Raw genomic sequence first — 20,378 nt, 5'->3', positions numbered from 1 at the left:
TATATGTTTGTCTATGTATTCACACATGTATCATGTTTCCGGTTAATACAATTCTAGCATGAATAATAAACATTTATCATGAAATAAGGAAATAAATAATAACTTTATTATTGCCTCTAGGGCATATTTCCTTCAGTCTCCCACTTGCACTAGAGTCAATAATCTAGTTCACATCGCTATGTGATTTAACACCAATATTCACATCTGCATGTGATTAATACCCATAGTTCACATCATCATGTGATCAACACCCAAAGGGTTTACTAGAGTCAATAATCTAGTTCACATCGCTATGTGATTAACACCCAAAAGAGTACTAAGGTATGATCATGTTTTGCTCGTGAGAGAAGCTTAGTCAACGGGTCTGTCATATTCAGAGCCGTATGTATTTCGCAAATATTCTATGTCCACAATGCTCTGCACGGAGCTACTCTAGCTAATTGCTCCCACTTTCAGTATGTATCCAGATTGAGACTTAGAGTCATCTGGATTGGTGTAAAAGCTTGCATCGTTGTAACTTTTACGACGGGCTCTTTTACCACCTCCATAATCAAGAAACATCTCCTTAGTCCTCACTAAGGATATTCTTGACCCATGTCCAGTGATCTACTTATTAGATCAAAATTGTATTCCTTTGCCAAATACAGAGCAAGGTATACAATAGGTCTGGTTCACATCATAGCATACTTTATAGAACCTATGACTGAGGCATAGGGAATGACTTTTCATTCTCTTTCTATTTTCTGCAATGGTCGGGTCTTGAGTCTTACTCAATTTCACACCTTGTAGCACAGGCAAGAACTCCTTCTTTGACTGTTCCATTTTGAACTATTTCAAAAATTTATCAAGGTATGTACTCACTGAAAAATCTTATCAAGCGTCTTGATCTATCTATATAGATCTTGATGCTCAATGTGTAAGCAGCTTCACCGAGGTCTTGCTTTGAAAAACTTTTATTCAAGTATCCTTTCATGCTATCCAGAATTTCCATATCATTTCCAATTAACAATATGTCATCCACATATAATATTAGAAATGCTACAAAGCTCCCACTCACTTTCTTGTAAATACACGCTTCTTCAAAAATCTGTATAAAACCATATGCTTTGATCAACTCATCAAAGCATATATTCCAACTCCGAGATGCTTGCACCAGTCCATAGATGGATCGCTGGAGCTTGCACAATTTGTTAGCACCTTTAGGATTGACAAAACCTTCTGGTTGCATCATATACAACTCTTCTTTAAGAAAACCATTAAGGAATGCAGTTTTGTTTATCCATTTGCCAGATTTCATAAAATGCGGCAATTGCTAACATGATTCAGACAGACTTAAGCATAGATACGAGTGAAAAACTCTCATCGTAGTCAACACCTTGAACTTGTCGAAAACCTTTTGCGACAATTCTAGCTTTGTAGATAGTAACACTATCAGCGTCCGTCTTCCTCTTGAAGATCCATTTAATCTCAATGTCTCGCCGATCATTGGGCAAGTCAATCAAAGTCCATACTTTGTTTTCATACATGGATCTTATCTCAGATCTCATGGCCTCAAGCCATTTTGCGGAATCTAGGCTCACCATCGCTTCTTCATAGTTCGTAGGTTCGTCATGGTCTAGTAACATAACTTCCAGAACAGGATTACCGTACCACTCTGGTGCGGATCTTACTCTGTAAGACCTACGAGGTTCTGTAGTAACTTAATCTGAAGTTTCATGATCATCATCATTAACTTCCTCACTAATTGGTGTAGTAGTCACAGGAACAGATTTCTGTGATGAACTACTTTCAAATGAGGGAGCAGGTACAGTTACCTCATCAAGTTCTACTTTCCTCCCACTCACTTCTTTCGAGAGAAACTCCTTCTCTGGAAAGGATCCATTGTTAGCAACGAATGTTTTGCCTTTGGATTTGTGATAGAAGGAGTACCCAACAGTTTCCTTTGGGTATTCTATGAAGACGCACTTCTCCGATTTGGGTTCGAGCTTATCCGGTTGAAAACATTTTTCATATAAGCATCACAACTCCAAACTTTAAGAAACGACAGCTTAGGTTTACTTCTAAACCATAGTTCATATGATGTCGTCTCAACGGATTTAGATGGTGCCCTTTTAACGTGAATGTAGTTGTCTCTAATGCATAACCCCAAAACGATAATGGTAAATCAGTAAGAGACATCATAGATCGCACCATATCCAATAAAGTGCGGTTACGACGTTCGGACACACCATAACGTTGTGGTGTTCCAGGTGGTGTGAACTGTGAAACTATTCCACATTGTTTTAATTGAAGACCAAACTCATAACTCAAATATTCGTCTCCGCGATCAGATCGCAGAAACTTTATTTTCTTGTTACGATGATTTTTCCACTTCACTCTGAAATTCTTTGAACCTTTCAACTATTCAAGACTTATGTTTCATCAAGTAGATATACCCATATCTGCTCAAATCATCTTGTGAAGGTCAGAAAATAACGATACTTGCCACGAGCATCAACACTCATTGGATCGCATACATTGGTATGTATTATTTCCAATAAGTCAGTAGCTTGTTCCATTGTTCCGGAGAACGGAGTTTTAGTCATCCTGCCCAAAAGGCACGGTTCGCAAGCATCAAATGATTCATAATCAAGTGATTCCGAAAATCCATCTTTATGGAGTTTCTTCATGCGCTTTACACCGATATGACACAAACGGCAGTGCCACAAATAAGTTGCACTATCATTATTAACTTTGCATCTTTTGGCATCAATATTATGAATATGTGTATCACTATGATCGAGATCCAACAAACTATTTTTATTGGGTGTATAACCATCGAAGGTCTTATTCATGTAAACAGAATAACAATTATTCTCTAACTTTAAATGAATAACCGTATCACAATAAACACAATCAAATCATGTTCATGCTCAACGCAAATGCCAAATAACATTTATTTAGGTTTAACATTAATCCCGAAAGTATAGGGAGTGTGCGATGATGATCATATCAACCTTGGAACTACTTCCAACACTCATCGTCACTTCCCCTTCAACTAGTCTCTGTTTATTCTGTAACTCCTGTTTCGAGTTACTAATCTTAGTAACCGAACAAGTATCAACTACTCAGGGGCTACTATAAACACTAGTAAGGCACACATCAATAACCTGTATATCAAATATACCCTTGTTCACTTTGCCATCCTTCTTATCCACCAAATATTTGGAGTAGTTCCACTTCCAGTGACCATTTCCTTTGCAGTAGAAGCACTCGGTTTCAGGCTTAGGTCCAGCTTTGGGCTTCTTCACGGGAGTGACAACTTGTTTGCCATTCTACTTGAAGTTTCCCTTTCTTTCCCTTTGCCCTTTTCTTGAAACTAGTGGTCTTGTCAATCATCAACACTTGATGCTCTTTCTTGATTTCTACCTTCGTCGATTTCAACATCACGAAGAGCTCGGGAATTGTTTTCGTCATCCCTTGCATACTATAGTTCATCACGAAGTTCTAGTAACTTAGTGATGGTGACTAGAGAATTCTGTCAATCACTATCTTATCTAGAAGATTAACTCCCACTTGATTCAAGTGATTGAAGTACCCATACAATCTGAGCACATGCTTACTAGTTGAGCGATTCTCCTCCATCTTTTAGCTATAGAACTTGTTGGAGACTTCATGTCTCTCAACTCGGGTATTTGCTTGAAATATTAACTTCAATTCCTGGAACATCTCATATGGTCCATGACGTTCAAAACATCTTTGAAGTCCCGATTCTAAGCCATTAAGCATGGTGCACTAAACTATCAAGTAGTCATCATATTGAGCTAGCCAAACGTTCATAACGTCTACGTCTGCTCCTGCAATAGGTTTGTCACCTAGCGGTGCATTAAGGACATAATTCTTCTGTGCAGCAATGAGGATAAACCTCAGATCACGGATCCAATCCGCATCATTGCTACTAACATCTTTCAACACAATTTTCTCTAGGAACATATCAAAATAAACATATGAAAGCAACAACGCAAGCTATTGATCTACAACATAATTTGCAAAATACTACCAGGACTAAGTTCATGATAAATTAAAGTTCAATTAATCATATTACTTAAGAACTCCCACTTAGACAGACATCTCTCTAGTCATCTAAGTGATCACGTGATCCAAATCAACTAAACCATGTCCGATCATCACGTGAGATGGAGTAGTTTCAACGGTGAACATAACTATGTTGATCATATCTACTATATGATTCACGTTCGACCTTTCGGTCTCCGTGTTCCGAGGCCATATCTGTATATGCTAGGCTCGTCAAATTTAACCTGAGTATTCCGCGTGTGCAACTGTTTTGCACCCATTGTATTTGAACGTAGAGCCTATCACACCCGATCATCACGTGGTGTCTCAGCACAAAGAACTTTCGCAACGGTGCATACTCGGGGAGAACACTTCTTGATAATTAGTGAGAGATCATCTTAAAATGCTACCGTCAATCAAAGCAAGATAAGATGCATAAAGGATAAACATCACATGCAATCAATATAAGTGATATGATATGGCCGTCATCATCTTGTGCTTGTGATCTCCATCTTCGAAGCACCGTCATGATCACCATCGTCACCGGCGCGACACCTTGATCTCCATCGTAGCATCATTGTCGTTACGCCATCTATTGCTTCTACGACTATCGCTACCGCTTAGTGATAAAGTAAAGCAATTACAGGGCATTTGCATTTCATACAATAAAGCGACAACCATATGGCTCCTACCAGTTGCCGATAACTTTGGTTACAAAACATATGATCATCTCATACAATAAAATATAGCATCACGTCTTGACCATATCACATCACAACATGCCCTGCAAAAACAAGTTAGACGTCCTCTACTTTGTTGTTGCAAATTTTACGTGGCTGCTACGGGGTTAGCAAGAACCGTTCTTACCTACGCATCAAAAACCACAACGATAGTTCGTCAAGTTAGTGTTGTTTTAACCTTCGCAAGGACCGGGCGTAGCCACACTCGATTCAGCTAAAGTTAGAGAGACAGACACCCGCCAGCCACCTTTAAGCACGAGTGCTCGTAACGGTGAAACCAGTCTCGCATAAGCGTACGCGTAATGTCGGTCCGGGCCGCTTCATCTCACAATACCTCCGAACCAAAGTATGACATGCTGGTAAGCAGTATGACTTGTATCGCCCACAACTCACTTGTGTTCTACTCGTGCATATAACATCAACGCATAAAACCTAGGCTCGGATGCCACTGTTGGGGAACGTAGTAATTTCAAAAATTTCCTACGTACACGCAAGATCATGGTGATGCATAGCAACGAGAGGGGAGAGTGTAATCTACATACCCATGTAGACCGTAAGCGGAAGCGTTAGCACAACGCGGTTGACGTAGTCGTACGTCTTCATGGCCCGACCGATCAAGCACCGAAACTACGACACCTCCGAGTTCTAGCACACGTTCAGCTCGATGACGTCCCTCAAACTCCGATCCAGCCGAGTGTCGAGGGAGAGTTCCGTCAGCACGATGGCGTGGTGACGATCTTGATGTTCTACCGTCGCAGGGCTTCGACTAAGCACCGCTACGATATTATCGAGGTGGACTATGGTGGAGGGGGGCACCGCACACGGCTAAGAGATCCAAGGGATCAATTTTTGTATCTTTGGTGCTAGCCCTGCCCCTCTATTTATATGTTGAGCCCCGGGGTCGAAACTTGGAGCAAAAGCCTTCTCAAAGTCGGTTTTGCCCGAAAGGCAAGAGTCCTACTCGGACTCCAGGACCAAACGCCACAATCCTTGGCGTCTGGCCCAGATGACATGGGCCTCGGCGTCTGGCCCAGGGCCAGATGCCAGGGTCTCCAGCGTTTGGCCCCCTGGCCTCCGCAAAACTCCTTTTGCACCGACCTAAAGCCTCATGGGCTTGACCCCTTGGCCTAACCATATCATCCAATATATGAATCTTTACGTCTCGACCATTTCGATACTCCTCGTCATGTCCCCGATCTCATCCGGGATTCCGAACTCCTTCGGTACATCAAAACATGTAAACTCATAATATAACTGTCATCGAAACCTTAAGCGTGCGGACCCTACGGGTTCGAGAACAATGAAGACATGACCTAGAACTTGTTTCCGGTCAATAACCAATAGCGGGACCTGGATGCCCATATTGGCTCCCACATATTCTATGAAGATCTTTATCGGTCAAACCGCATAACAACATACGTTATTCCCTTTGTCATCGGTATGTTACTTGCCCGAGATTCGATCGCCGGTATCCAATACCTAGTTCAATCTCGTTACCGGCAAGTCTCTTTTCTCGTTAAATAATGCATCATCCCGCAACTAACTCATTAGTCACATTGCTTGTAAGGCTTATAGTGATGTGCATTACCGAGAGGGCCCAGAGATACCTCTCCGACAATCGGAGTGACAAAACCTAATCTCGAAATACGCCAACCCAACATGTACCTTTGGAGACACCTGTAGTACTCCTTTATAATCACCCAGTTACGTTGTAACGCTTGGTAGCACCCAAAGTGTTCCTCCGGTAAACGGGAGTTGCATAATCTCATAGTTACAGGAACATGTATAAGTCATGAAGAAAGCAATAGCAACATACTAAATGATCAAGTGCTAGGCTAATGGAATGGGTCATGTCAATCACATCATTCTCCTAATGATGTGATCCCATTAATCAAATGACAACACATGTCTGTGGTTAGGAAACATAACCATCTTTGATTAAGGAGCTAGTGAAGTAGAGGCATACTAGTGACTATATATTTGTCTATGTATTCACACATGTATCATGTTTCCGGTTAATACAATTCTAGCATGAATAATAAACATTTATCATGAAATAAGGAAATAAATAATAACTTTATTATTGCCTCTAGGGCATATTTCCTTCACTCCGGACGAAGGTCCCCCGAAGACGAGCTCATTTGCGAAGGACGGAGATCCGAACTACAAGGTAAAAACTTTAGTTATCCTCAGAAGCACAAATAGGGATGTCCCTTATTATAAAACTCCTTTCTTTCTACTTACGGCTCGTTGGAGGGCTGATTCTTTAAGGGAGATTGTGCGGCCGGGGCCTCCCCGGACGCAGGACCCTCTGGCGAAGATTTCTTCCCCCGTTTAGGGGCTTTTGCCCCCGGGTCCTTGGAGGCAGTCCTCTTCTCCCCTTGGAGGGAGGGATTCTCGATCCCCCCTCTTTCAAGAGCCTCCTTAGGCGAGGCAGTAGCTATCCTGCTTTCCCCTTCGCCTTCCTCTGGAGGCGCAATCTCAAGCATCCGGACCAGCACGGAATTCGGCGCGGTCTCGGGGAGGGGGGCCGGACACCATATCAATTTTGCTTCCGCTATCCACTCCTGTTTAGAAAGAAGTTGGTCATAAGGCGAATCATCGAAAGGCAAACAAACGGTATGTCCGGACTTGGAACTACTTACTTGAGTATCCAGGCGATTGCAGCTTAGGCCAGCATCCTCGGTCAATTCCGGACGCGCCTCTTGCGATCCGAAGAATAATTTGTACATCTCCAGGGGTGTCATACCCATGAAGTGTTGAAGAATCCGTGGGCCCTCCGGATTGAACTCCCACAGCCGGAGAGGGCGGCGTTTGCAGGGCGGGAGACGCCTAATCAGCATAACCTGCATTACCACCACCATATCAACCTCCCTCGTTTGGAGATCTCGAATCCGGCCCTGCAGTAGGGGCACGTCCTTTGATGGCCCCCAGTTGAGCCCTTGGTTGATCCACGACATCAACCGTCGTGGAGGTCCCGGGCGGAATAAGGGCGGCGGCTTTTGTCTGCGGCCCCTCGGAACGGTAATATAGAACCACTCTTGCTGCCACGGGCCGAGCTCCTCTTGGAAGGAGCCAGCGGGCCACGGGGCATCGGCCCTCCTACTTATGGCCGCCCCGCCGCACTCCGCTTGACGCCCCCCGATCATCTTCGGCGCCACATTGAAGGTCTTCAGCCACAGGCCGAAGTGAGGGGTGACGTGGAGGAAGGCTTCGCAGACGACAATAAATGCGGAAATATGGAGGATGGACTCCGGAGCCAAATCGTGGAATTCCAACCCATAGTAAAACATGAGCCCTCTCACAAAAGGATCCATCGGGAAGCCTAAACCCCGACGGAGGTGGGATACAAAAACGACATACTCGCCGGGCTCGGGGGTGGGGATGGCCTGCCCTTCGGCAGACAACCTGTGCGAAATCTCATAAGCCAGGTACTTGGCCTCCCGCAGCTTTAGCACGTCCTCCTCCGTGGCATCCACCGGCCCTGGAGGTCGGAACCGGACATCGTTGAAGGTCCGAAGCGCTCGAATCTGGAGCTCTAGGTGCTGGAACTTGGAGCGGGGAGAGGATTCGATGGAGGATTGAAGAAAAGAAACGAGCCTTGGTCCCGTTATAAAGAGGGAGAATACCGAGAGCCGTCTCCGTGACCGTTTGGGACTCGCCTTCGATAGAGGGGGCGTGGCGACGGGCGCGGTTGGGTTACCCACGTCCGTATTGATGAGAATCCCGGATTAAGGGGGAACACGATCTCTGCTTCGACAAGACGTGCCAAGGAAACCGCTTCACTAAATGCGCTGAGGTGGTAGAGTAAAAAACGATTCGAGTAATGGCTTGGTAGTGGCGTGACGTCATGCCGCAAAAAACGTCAGCAGATTGTACTTGTGTATATATTATTCTCTCTACGGTGGAATGTGGAATTTATTTTGCAGAGCCGGACACTATCCTGGTGTTCACAATCTTCTATCATTCGGAGGAGGAACCCGCCTTGCAATGCCAAGCAATATACGCGCCGGACTTATCGTCATTGAAGCCTGGTTCAGGGGCTACTGAGGGAGTCCCGGATTAGGGGGTGTCCGGATAGCCGGACTACCATCATCGGCCGAACTATCATCGGCCGGACTATCATCATCATCGACCGGACTCCAAGACTATGAAGATACAAGATTGAAGACCTCGTCCCGTGTCCGGATGGGACTTTTCTTGGCGTGGAAGGCAAGCTTGGCGATACGGATACGTAGATCTCCTACTATTGTAACCGATTCTATGTAACCCTAGCCCTCTCCGGTGTCTATATAAACCGGATGGCTCTAGTCCGTAGAACGACAACAACCATTATAATCATACCATAGGCTACCTTCTAGGGTTTAGCCTCCTTGATCTCGTGGTAGATCCACTCTTGTAAACATCCACAATATCAATATCAATCAAGCAGAACGTAGGATTTTACCTCCATCAAGAGGGCCCGAACCTGGGTAAAACATCGTGTCCCTTGTCTCCTGTTACCATCCGCCTAGACGCACAGTTCGGGACCCCCTACCCGAGATCCGCCGGTTTTGACACTGACAGCAACGCACACGAGCAAGCGGCATCGTCCCAACCAAAGCTAGAAGAGAATTTGGCAGATTTGAGACAACATGATAGTGACCTTCCAAATATTTTTTCTTTTTCGATTGCACTTGTTTTTTTTGGAGTGGTATTTTAATCCCATTTTGACCCAATATCGGGTCTTCCAAGCAGGAACACATTGGTTCACATATTTCACACCCATTGAAAATGGTTCTAATGGAATAAATTGCACGCTCATTCTAAAAGCCCTATATGAAAAAGAAAGATACATCTCTCTATTTGATTTGTCGACCAAATACAGTCGATCCGACACACACACACACACACACATGACACTTCTTGTTTGGGTGGGTAGCAAGTACTTGTTCACTAGGTAGAAAAGCGAATGTACTTAAGACCTGAAGTAATTCGTCTCCGTTTTCTTCTCATTCACGACAGTTGCTAGCCTACACCTTTTTTTACATCATCAACTGGCCTATATGGTGTCGAGTTACCCTACACCTTTTTTTACATCAGCAACTGCCCCATATGGTGTCGAGTTACCCTACACCTTTTTTTACATCAGCAACTGGCCTATATGGTGTCGAGTTACCGCGAGTTAATTCACCCTGCTAATATAATTCTATTATTTTTATTAAGATAAAAAAGTCAACTGTAATAAACGCTTTGAACTGAAACCGTAGATCTTCATCTTTTGTCCTAGACCGAGAGCATCTGGACCGTTTAGTGTCGACTTCCAGATTACACTGTCTGTCTTCAGAGTGAGATTTTCGGGCGCACGCCAGGAGACCGCCAGCCACAAGGCAGGCAATGTCCGCCGCCATCAAGCACGCAAGCGTTTCTGCTCTGGTCGTATCCCCCGATGCTCGGAGCGGGAAGGATTCAGTCGGACTCGTCGTGCAGCACCAGCAATGGAAGCGTGCTCCCCGTCCCGTGCATGCCTCACCGTCGGTTCAGCTGGAAGAGCAGAAGCAGATCTTGTAGGCATCTCCTGTTTGATGCTCGAACCCTTGCATTGTGGAGTAGTTTTTTTGACGCGAACAGCAGGAGCTCTGCTTTTGCATTGTGGAGTAGTTCACATGTACAAATAATTTCAGAAGTAAATAAAAGTTCGTAGGTAGAAGAATCAACGACAATGCTGTTTGCGTCTGAGCAACATATTGTGTGTGTTGGATTCCTTCTGTATTTCCTAGCTGGTGGTTTTCTGCTCGAGTAAATAAATACCTTGGCAATGGCATCGTCAGTTCAGCATCGTGCTATAACTGAAGGCTGCCCAACTCAACTGTTTCAGTCTGCAAAAAAACAGAGCGCTTACTGAATCAATTGGTACGTATAGGTCTATAAGACTCAGGCTCCTGTGCCACCAATAATTTGGCAACCCAGTCGATCAGTTGGACACGGGCAACTTGTTTTGCCTCCTTAGAATACAGCTTGCAGGCGATTTTCAAGTGCAGAGAAAGTCAAAAATAAAATAAAATAGAAAGTGATGGCCTACATAATATTACTATGCAAGGTTGCAAACCGTAATCTTGCAAGTCATACCGAGCTCAGGGCCATATATGGACCATATTCGCCGGTATCAAGGCCATGTATGGACCATATTTGCTGAATGTGTGGACATCTCAACGATGATCGGGAAGGTCAATTTCAAGCATTGTTATCGTAGTTCCAACCAAGCGGCGCATGTGCTAGCAAATTACAGTTATTGTAATAAAGTTTGTAGGCATTGGACAGACGAGCCCCCGGGCTGTCTTGTCTCAAACCTTGTGGATGATGTTATTCCTACCTAAGTTAATAAAGCTAGGCATGATGGCCTTCCCTCAAAAAAAAAAGGCCGTGTCCATGCACTTTCCGAGTATGGGAACCATTATAGGCATGGCCACCAAGAATAAGGGCGCAATATGCATTTTCCTCTAGATATAGTTCTTACATTTTCAAGGGAAAAATTTATCTTGAACACGACTGAAGGAAAGCTTCAGGCTGCGTTTGGAACGTCGTTTTCCAGCTGGTTACACTTGTAAAATACACCTCCGTTAAAAAACGATGGACGAGTGGTCCGCGCACTTGGAACGTTCTTCCGGAACGTAATTCTTACGCCTGTATCCCCTAATACATCTGTAGTGGGCTGGTTTCTGATACACTCCTCAGCCCATCTGTTTTGCAAATACCACTCATGGAATGTATTTCGTTGGGGACCAGTAAAATCCAGGCGTAGGAATTTACGGGTGTAGGGAATAAACAACAATCCAATCGGGGCCTCAGGCTTCCTGCGCCTCTGCTTTGTCCTCGCCGTAGTCGGCCGCTACCAGCAGGTGGGACAAAGGTCTCCCAGCCAGGAGATTTGCAATGCTCCCAGCGCCAGGAGCCAATGAAGACGATATCAAGGCCAAAGAAGAATTAATGTTGAGGGCGAGTCGACGAGCACGCCCCTCCCCAATGGGCAGAGGCAGCTAACTACACGCACCAACGGACTGGGTAGGGAGAGAAGGTCCAAGGTAACATCTTCTATTAGTCAGACCCACGTTCGACTCTGCTTTAGCAAATTAGCAGTCTGAATGAACTTGCGCAATTTTGTTATGCGCTATGTATTTTACATTCTGAATTGTGCGTGGGGTTCTTAAATATGCAAACTGGACACTGTTCAGAATGAATCAGCCAATCAACAACTTGAATTCAAGACAGGACACATTGGCCATAGACTGCTAGCTTAGTCAGAACAAAAACAAACATCACACACTTTTGGTTGCACGAGCGACAGAAATGAACGGTGAACCTGCATGACACACTACCAGAAACGCAAATGTTTCTGTGGGTCAGAAACCGACAGGAAAATAAGGAAAACCGTCAGGAATAGTATTTCCTGTAGGCCAACCGACAGGAATACCTGTCAGCCATAGCATGGCAAGTCCCAAGTCCTAACTAAAAACATGCCATGACATGAGGGTGTGTTCTTCTATCTCCCTAGAAAAGTTATAATCCCTTTAATCGGTCTAGCACATATTGTTGGGAAGCACCAGGCATGCAGATTTCACTAAAGGAACCTCCCTGCTTGTATGTACAAGATACAACAACTAGAGAAGCCAGCCCTAACATATAATTATATTACTGCAAAAAAGAGATAACCCTTTCAAATAACAAATGAGATAATAACACTTCAGAGTGCATCAAAAACAAGGCACCATCAATATTTAACTTTGTTGGGATAACAAGTTACACACCAAAAGTACTTAGCTTACTATAAATAAATGGACTTGACTCGTTCATTTTACTAGCTAGACACAACCTATTGAAGGGTAGCTTGCAAAAGTTCTCACGGACTTGCCAACAAAACAATGTTTAAAGCCACAAAAACAAATGATCCTGGACGCAACTGATAAGAAAACCAAACTCGAGTAGATGTATGACTTGTTCAAGCCACTGCCCAAAACAAGAAGATCTGGAACATAGCAAACAACCGATTTTCATGCCAACTAACCAAATGTGAAGCTGCTCTGAACTTCAGGGAGCATTTGACGGCCGCCATTCCATAAAGCAAGGAATGTAAGGTCGAAAATTTAGTATCTCATAATCTTCAACACTGCAGATAACATGCAACTTCTGGGTATCCATATCATACGACATAAGTGTCTGTTCCGGTTCCATCCCACCACTAAGAAAAATCAGGTTACGTTCTGGATGGAGTGCAACAATGACGTAGTACTCTTCATTCTCTAGACAAGGCCTTCCTAGCAGCTCCTGCACACTAGTCGTGTGCTTTAAGGTCCACTGTCCACTAGCATAGTCCTCGAGAACCCAAACTGATATCCGGCAACCATTACGATTGTCTATATCCATTCCATGTAATCGTCCTTGAGAGTGCCCAAAGAAATTAAGTTTAGCTTTGGTTGGCTGTCGAGTTGTCCTCCAAGTATCCCCGCTTGTGTCCACTGCAACTATCATGTTTATTGAATTTCCCTCCGAGTCAAATGTCTCCACACAAGAATCATAGGCACTGGAATGCAGAGTGCTATTTAAGAAAAAGTATTTTGGTTCCAAGCAATACAACACAATTTTGTGACCCCATCGGCTCGACATGGAAGTCCATTCTCCGGTATCCGATGAGTAGACCTCCATAATGGTAATGTCGTGACCATTATCAATGATGGCAAACACCGCAAAGCGAGAGGGGACGATAGGTTCAAAACACAAGCAGATGGTGCTGTAACCCCAAGGACGTGGTATCTCATGGGTATCAGGCACAGGCAGCACGGCCCAGATCTCCTCGGTCGCAGGGTTGCACACAATGTATTGTGCACCGTCCGCTCGCATGCCGTGGCAGAGAAGGATGCCGCCGCAGCAGTTTAAGAGCTTGACGCTCTCGAAGCCATTCAGGAAAGGGAGAGAAGGGTCGACCAGCGGCCGACCTCTCCCGGAAAGGTTGACGAAACGGTTGCTGCCGCTGTGGGAGAGGCCAAAGAAACCGGAGAGCGTCTGCGGCGATCTCCTACGGACGGCGGGATCGGAACACAGTGTGAGCCACGCCGTCGACACGCACTTTGAGCGGCACAGAGACTGGTACGGCACCCGCGACAGGATCTCTCGAAGGAGGTCGTTGGGGAGGCCCTCTATCGCCTGCTGCTCCTCCTCCTCCTCCTTCTTCCTCCTTTTCCCCATCCCGCGTACCCGAGCTGCTGCTGCTGAGTGGTAGAGGAATTTCGTTTAGGGTTGAGAACTGAGATGCGCGCCTCCCGGACGCATGTCTCTCTTTCAAGATTAGAAGGAAGAAGAGGGCAGCAGACCTGAAGCTCGGCGATGAACGAGATGGCGGCGACCGCAGCGATCGATCGATCTGAAGCCGGACGGCGCGGGGAATTTGGATCGGAGACGGCACGGAGTACAGCCAGCTTTGATTTTATTTTCTGAGGCAAACGGCCAGCTTTGATAGGCAACACAGGCCCATTTTCTTAACCCAAAACAATCCGATGATGCCTCTCCCAGCCCGCTATCCGATATCCATATGCACATGCCCAATTTATTTTACCCAATCGCTGTCTAACGAGCACGCGCGATCCAGCGCTTCCGAGCGGCCGCACCACGACCGTCCATCGCGCGCGACAGGTGGCCTGGGCGGACCGACCAGGTGGGCGGCGTTTTTTTGTCGGGGCGCTTCAAATTTTCGGGAGACGCGCTGCTCCTATCCTGCCGTTTCCCCGTTCCCACCTCACACCCTCTCCCGGCGACGACCCAAATCCCACTCGAAATCCCTAGCTTCGCCGCGAGCGCGGGCGGCGAGAGGGCCAGTGACGAGTTCAATTCAACGAGCGTGGCGACGGCCCGGCGAAGGACCGCCGCAGCAGTTCGCGCGGGGCGAGGGGCGGCGCGCGCGTGCCTTACAAGGAGGAGAAGGCAGCGGCGACAGGGGAGAGGGGTGGAGCTGGTCGTTCAGCCCGAGGCGGCGACGAGCGCCCGGGGGGAGCGAGATCCCGCTTTTGCTTCGACGACCTAGGTGAGTTCATCCCACTTTTTCCCCCTCGCGCACACATCTCATGGCTGCTGGGGGTGCGTCGTTACCAACGACCGCAGGGGGTGGGCGGGGGTGATGAGAGATTTTCCCTTCGAGGAAGAGGGAGAGAGGGGAGGGATTTTCCCCGCGAGGAGGCGAGGGCCGGGCGAGGGTTACTAGTGGAGGCGGAGCAGCGGGGAGTCGCCGCAGCGCCTGTGCAGGGGAGGGTCGGCTCGTTTTCGTGCTTAACTCAGGTGTGGCGCCCGAGGCTCAAGCGAGGAGGGGGGCAGGGAGATGGCACGGGGTGAGATGAGGAAGGAGAGGGGCTCAATCTGACTCAGTTTTCAGTAGTAGAAGTTTTTTATGTGGTTCAGTATGCAATTTTTTGAGATTCAGCATGCAAATGTATGTGATATTTGTGTTTTTCAGTAGGCAATACTGTAGTATAAGGTAGCATGGTTTTCCCGGCAACGAAAAACATTGCAAACATACGTGTCCAACATTTTTTGCGGTTCATAAGCAACATCTGTTTTTTGTGGAGGGCAAAAGTAATGTCGAAACAAAGGGGGCAAAAGCAATTTTTCAGACTGATGATAGGATATTTTTACTGTGTTTTTGTATGCAACTTAGGCATAGGGCAGTATGCAATAAACAATGTGTTTTTAGTAGGGGGGCATCAGAATAGATAATAGGGCATTTTTTTGTGGTGTTTTTCGTAGGAATCAGATATGAGATGAGTAGGCAAAAATGTAGTCAGTTTCAGGTCTAACAAGGCAAAATAGATATAGAACCAATAAACTTTGATATATCACATGGCAACTGAAAACATGTGGGTTCCAGGTCTAACAAAGGCAGAATATCTATTTTTTTGTGAACATACTGAATACATAATTGTTGCATAGAGAGCTTTGTGTTACTACCTTATAATCCTCAACATATTTTTCGTCGTGTACAGAATTGTTATGCAATAAATTTAGTCAGAGTAAATTGCCAAACAACACCACAATTTGCGTTCATTTTTATTTACCTTTTCAAATGCAGGCAAGGCAAACAAACAGAATGGAGGACTCCGCGGATGAACAGAATGGCGAGGTACCTGCCCACTCACCACTGAACATTTTTTTTTTCAAAATGACTTTCGGCAGAGAATGAGAGAAAATCATCCGTTTCTCTTTTTGTGTTTTGATGTTGCTTTTCAACAGGGAGCTGCAAGAGTAAAACAAGGCCATAGGCGTCCTAGGAAGAAGCAAGTTCAGGAAGGTAGAAACAGAGCATCGCCAACAAGGCTAGTAAAGTTAAACAAGAGCTTGGATCAACGGCAGAAGGATCTGATAGAAACTTACCATCTGGGAGGCATACTGAAGATCAAAGCAACAACACTGCCTGCAGACCTCAGCAGGTGGGTAATGCAGATCTACGACCCAGCTAGCGAGTGCATCGTTGTCCCAGGCAGGGGCGAGATCCCCGTAACAGCCGAAAGCGTCCACCACACCTTGGGTCTTTGTAATTCAGGGGAGGAAGTGTTCTACGGGTGGGATGCAGAAGCAATATCTTTCATAAACAGCAGGTTCGGTTTTCAGAATGGGTGCGCCCCCAAGATAACAACCGTCCGCACCATGATAAGAGATGAACGGGAGAGCAGATGACGACTTCATGAGGGCCTGGCTGATTGTGGTAGTTTGCACCTTCATGTGCCCTACAACGAGCTTGCATGTTAGCGCTCAATGCTACCCAATAGTCGCTGACCTAGAGAGAGTGAAGAGGCTCAACTTCTGTGCATTCATAGCGAACAGATAAAAGCTTCATTAGGGGGTAGCAACAAGAAGAAGGCCGTAAACTGCTGTGTGCACCACATGGTGGTAAGTACCACCTGTTTGGGCTCCTTTCCCCTTTCTTTTTTGTGTTTCATACTTATGCTTGGTTGTGTAGCATAGCAGAAATGAGAAAGGCTAACCCATACTGATTCCCAACTATATTCTCACCAGCTTTTTTTGTTGTTTTTGTGGCTGCAAAACAGGTGTTATATGTAGATTCTCTGATGGTAGACTTTGCAGTACCAGATTTCCCAGTCCGGGTAGAGGCATGGGACAACAAACGTATAGGACTAGTCGCAAAGGCAGACAAAAAGCCCAAGGAGGATACGGCAAGCTTAGGGTGAGTTTTGTTTTTCACCTATCTTTTTTTAAAAGCAGTTTTTTTCTTTTTTTTGCCATGTCTTACAATGTTACCTGACTAGTTCAGGCAGGTGCAACACAGTAGCCTTTTTATGCTAAACAACACTAGCCTAACGTGTTTTTGTCTGCCTTTTGCAACTCACCCCCACCAGATGAAGCCAAGATACACAACCAACGGGCGTACGAACAGCCTTTTTGTTGGGTATGAGGAGACCGAGAAGTTTGTTTTCTCAAAGTTGCCACCCACATTCAAAAAACGTGTATCTTTACCAGCTCCTTTTTTTACAATTTCAATAGCTTTCCATCTTTTCCTTTTTCAGTTGTTTTTTACAGTGAAGTTGCATAGCCATGTCAAATTTGTTTTTCAGTAGTTTTGCCTACGTCTGAAAACATCGAGCAGAAAACAGAGTTTTCGCTCCTATCTCTTCTGCTTTACATATGCATCAAATTGTTCAGTATTTGTTTCTTTTTTCCTATATAACACTTCTTTAGTTTTTAAAACCATTCGGCTTTATTTGTTTTGATTCATGCTTTTTCTCCTAACACTTCCTTTTTTCTTGTGTCTTTCCCTTTGAAAATGCATCTTTAATGCAGAAGAAGAGGAAAATCGCTGCAATGGTTAGCTCATTGTGCTCAGAATGGTCGGATAGAATTGGTATATTCATTGAAGAGATCGGCAATCTGGATAGGGAGGATGACAAGGACTCTAGGAGCAACTCACACAGGACAAAGTGTCGCAGGGCTGCACGCGTTCCAGGCATAAGAATCGAAGAGACCGAGCATCACGGGGGCATCCCAGATGACAATGAAAAGTTTATGCCAACCTCAGAGTCAGGGGAAGATGGACAAGAAAGGTGCAACAGAAACAACTCTGATGATTTTGTCTCCACAAGGACCAGAGCTTTAAAGCAAAATGAACTCAGACCCAAAACTTTTCCCTCGAGGAACAGTGGAAATGTGACCACCAAACAGAAGTCAGCACCCGATATGGAGCCTGCTAGGGAGGGTGTAAAGGCAGGCAAGCCCCTAGAGTGCAGCCATGCAAATCTCGCAGGCAATGTAAACCAGCGGGGTGACACAGCAACCAACGGCGATGGAATGCAAACCCACACAACAGCAAATACAGATGGACCAGTAGAAAATGGGCACAAGGGCAACACACCTCCGGGCAGCGAAAATATCACAATACTTGATGTCACCCCAATATCATCAGCCCCACCCCTCGACCGTTTTCTGCATCACACACCAAGCCCAACCACTGGTGTTCCATACATGGTCAGCTCCAGCACTCCTGTAACAAGCAAGTCATGCCTAGCCCCTAGCAGCCAAAAGAAAGGGGGAACACCCACATCAGTGCAATCCAGGGAAGACCATGCAGCACAGTTGGCAACGGCTACGATCAGGGAGAAGTTACAATTGGGGCCACTTGCACAGCAGCAAGCAATGCAACAGGCACAAGCTGGCTCATCAAACCTTGTATTCACACCATCAAGCTACAGCAACCACACAGTCAGAGCAGCACAAGATTGTACATCTTTTGATCTTAACATGAGTTTTCACGAAGATGAGGGCACCACCAGAGGCCAATCTACAGAACTGAGGCCACGCAACCTAGATGTCTGCATGTCAGAAAGCGGAGACGAATGGGGCTTGGATCCAGAGGAGCTACAAGAAGCGTGCTACGAGGCAGAAAAGGCATTTGCATTGAAGAAAGAAAAGGAGAGGGTAGAGATGGAGGAGAGGCTAAGAAATGGAAGGCAAATCAACGATCAAAGTTCAAAAACACCAGTCACAACAACCACAAACGCAGAGAATGCCCTTAGCTCATCAAGAACTCCAGCAGCGGTTGGGCACGAGCGGAGAGTTGTAAGGGCACCAGCTCAACTCAGGTCGCCATACGTACGCCCAGAGAACACAAATCCATTCTATTGCTCAAAGAAAGTTCGCGACATCTACGATGCTGTGTGCCAGTATAGTGTGACCCACACAACGCAAGCCGGCATTAAGTAAGGAAATGCAATCTTCTCTTTTTTAGGCCTGGTTTTTTAGGGTTTCCCTTTTTAATTGCTTCGTTTCAATACACGAGCTAACATTTTTTGTTTTTGTTTTTGTTTGTATATGCCAAAATTCAAAACCGAAAGCCAATCATAAACTATGACGCGCTCTACATCAGCTGCAATGAACTTGCACAATCGATGGCACCTGTACAGAAGATGGACTCCATGGTGGCCGAGATCGCAATTATTGCATTGAGTGAAGCAGGGCTGAGGCCAAAGAAGGGATTAATGCCACTACGAGTAACTGTAAGAATCCCCGCCCTATCCATTTTTATTTGTGATCTTCTTTTTTTTTGTTTTTTATACCTAGAAGCCCAACAACTAATATGTCACCAGTTTCTCTTCTTTTTCGACAACATCTACTAGACATTTTTCCAGAACAATAGTTTCACAAGGAAGGACATAGACAAACATTTTGACAACAAAACCAGGAGGCTAAGCAGATGTGAATCAGTAAGACAAAAAACAACCATGCGTTTTTCTTCATGCTTCGCTATATCCTTTTCTGTTTTTTGTCCCATCTCACCCACTCTCATCAACCAGGTATCATTTCCGACACTCGAGATCCTGGACAAGGAGAATCCAAAGGAAATAGGGCATTATTGGCTAATGGTGTTGAACATCAGGGACAAGTGATTCGAGGTACTGGACTCGGCAAGGACGTTCAAGGACAAGGCATTAGTAGAAAACGCAAACAAAATCATGAAGGGAATCAAAATAAACTGGGAGAGGCATTACAGCAACTCAAGCGTGCAAATTGCAGATTGGGAACTTCACGAAATCAAGTGCCCAAAGCAGGATAACAGGCAAGGGCACCCCTATTCCATATTTTACTTTCTTTTTTCCGCATTTTTTTATTTTTCGTTTTATCATTTTTTTCTTGTCCGAGCCTAATACAAATCGACCACCCAACCAAAATTCGCCTCGCTCGGCGGCCTAGCGTCGCCTCACCGGGGCGAATAAAGTCGTCCAAAAAACCTAAAACACCACTTTCAAAGTCGCATAATACGGGCGGGAGGTGTGGCGCACCTCGCCTACCTTTTCGGGGGCGTAGCGTCGCCTCACCGATAGACCCAAGCCGCCTAAAAACCATCGACGGCCCCGGGGGGAGGTGCGGTGAACCTCGCGCACCTCGCCTACCTTGATAGCCTAGCGTCGCCTCACCGGGCGAACCAAGTCGCCTAAAAACCCTCGACCACCCTCCCCCCAAAGTCGCCTAACACGGGAAGGTGCGTAGCGCCTCGCCTACCTTGACAGCCTAGCGTCGCCTCATCAATGAACCAAGTCGCCTAAAAACCCTCAACCC

The 20,378-nt window shown here is 45.7% G+C and overlaps 2 protein-coding genes across 2 annotated transcripts; one reads left to right on the top strand and one right to left on the bottom strand.

The window, feature by feature from the left end:
• Window positions 1-12,614: 12,614 nt before the first annotated feature.
• On the bottom strand, window positions 12,615-14,227 carry LOC119313197 (F-box protein At1g67130-like). Its single transcript, XM_037588920.1, has 2 exons — window positions 14,138-14,227; window positions 12,615-14,035 (listed from the first exon to the last, which is right to left on the bottom strand). The coding sequence occupies exon 2, from the start codon at window positions 14,010-14,012 to the stop codon at window positions 12,858-12,860; it is 1,155 nt and encodes a 384-aa protein (XP_037444817.1). The 5' UTR covers window positions 14,013-14,035; window positions 14,138-14,227; the 3' UTR covers window positions 12,615-12,857.
• Window positions 14,228-18,638: 4,411 nt separating this feature from the next.
• On the top strand, window positions 18,639-19,708 carry LOC119313181. The gene is made up of 4 exons (XM_037588919.1): window positions 18,639-19,022; window positions 19,139-19,318; window positions 19,439-19,525; window positions 19,637-19,708. Exons 1-4 carry the CDS (start codon window positions 18,639-18,641, stop codon window positions 19,706-19,708), a joined length of 723 nt encoding a protein of 240 aa, XP_037444816.1.
• The last annotated feature ends 670 nt before the right edge of the window (window positions 19,709-20,378 follow it).

Source organism: Triticum dicoccoides, chromosome 1B (genome assembly GCF_002162155.2).
Source record: "Triticum dicoccoides isolate Atlit2015 ecotype Zavitan chromosome 1B, WEW_v2.0, whole genome shotgun sequence".
Lineage (NCBI taxonomy): Eukaryota > Viridiplantae > Streptophyta > Magnoliopsida > Poales > Poaceae > Triticum > Triticum dicoccoides.
The sequence above is the reverse complement of the archived record's forward strand: the minus strand, read 5'-3'. Positions and strand labels throughout refer to the sequence as shown.

Excerpts from the sequence above, each read along its gene's own strand:
- LOC119313197 (XM_037588920.1), bottom strand. The coding sequence starts at position 14,012 with ATGGGGAAAAGGAGGAAGAAGGAGGAGGAGGAGGAGCAGCAGGCGATA.
- LOC119313181 (XM_037588919.1), top strand. The coding sequence starts at position 18,639 with ATGTCAGAAAGCGGAGACGAATGGGGCTTGGATCCAGAGGAGCTACAA. Across the intron at positions 19,023-19,138 it reads CAACGCAAGCCGGCATTAAG|AAAATTCAAAACCGAAAGCC; the intron begins TAAGGAAATGCA and ends TTTGTATATGCC. Across the intron at positions 19,319-19,438 it reads TAATGCCACTACGAGTAACT|ACATTTTTCCAGAACAATAG; the intron begins GTAAGAATCCCC and ends AACATCTACTAG.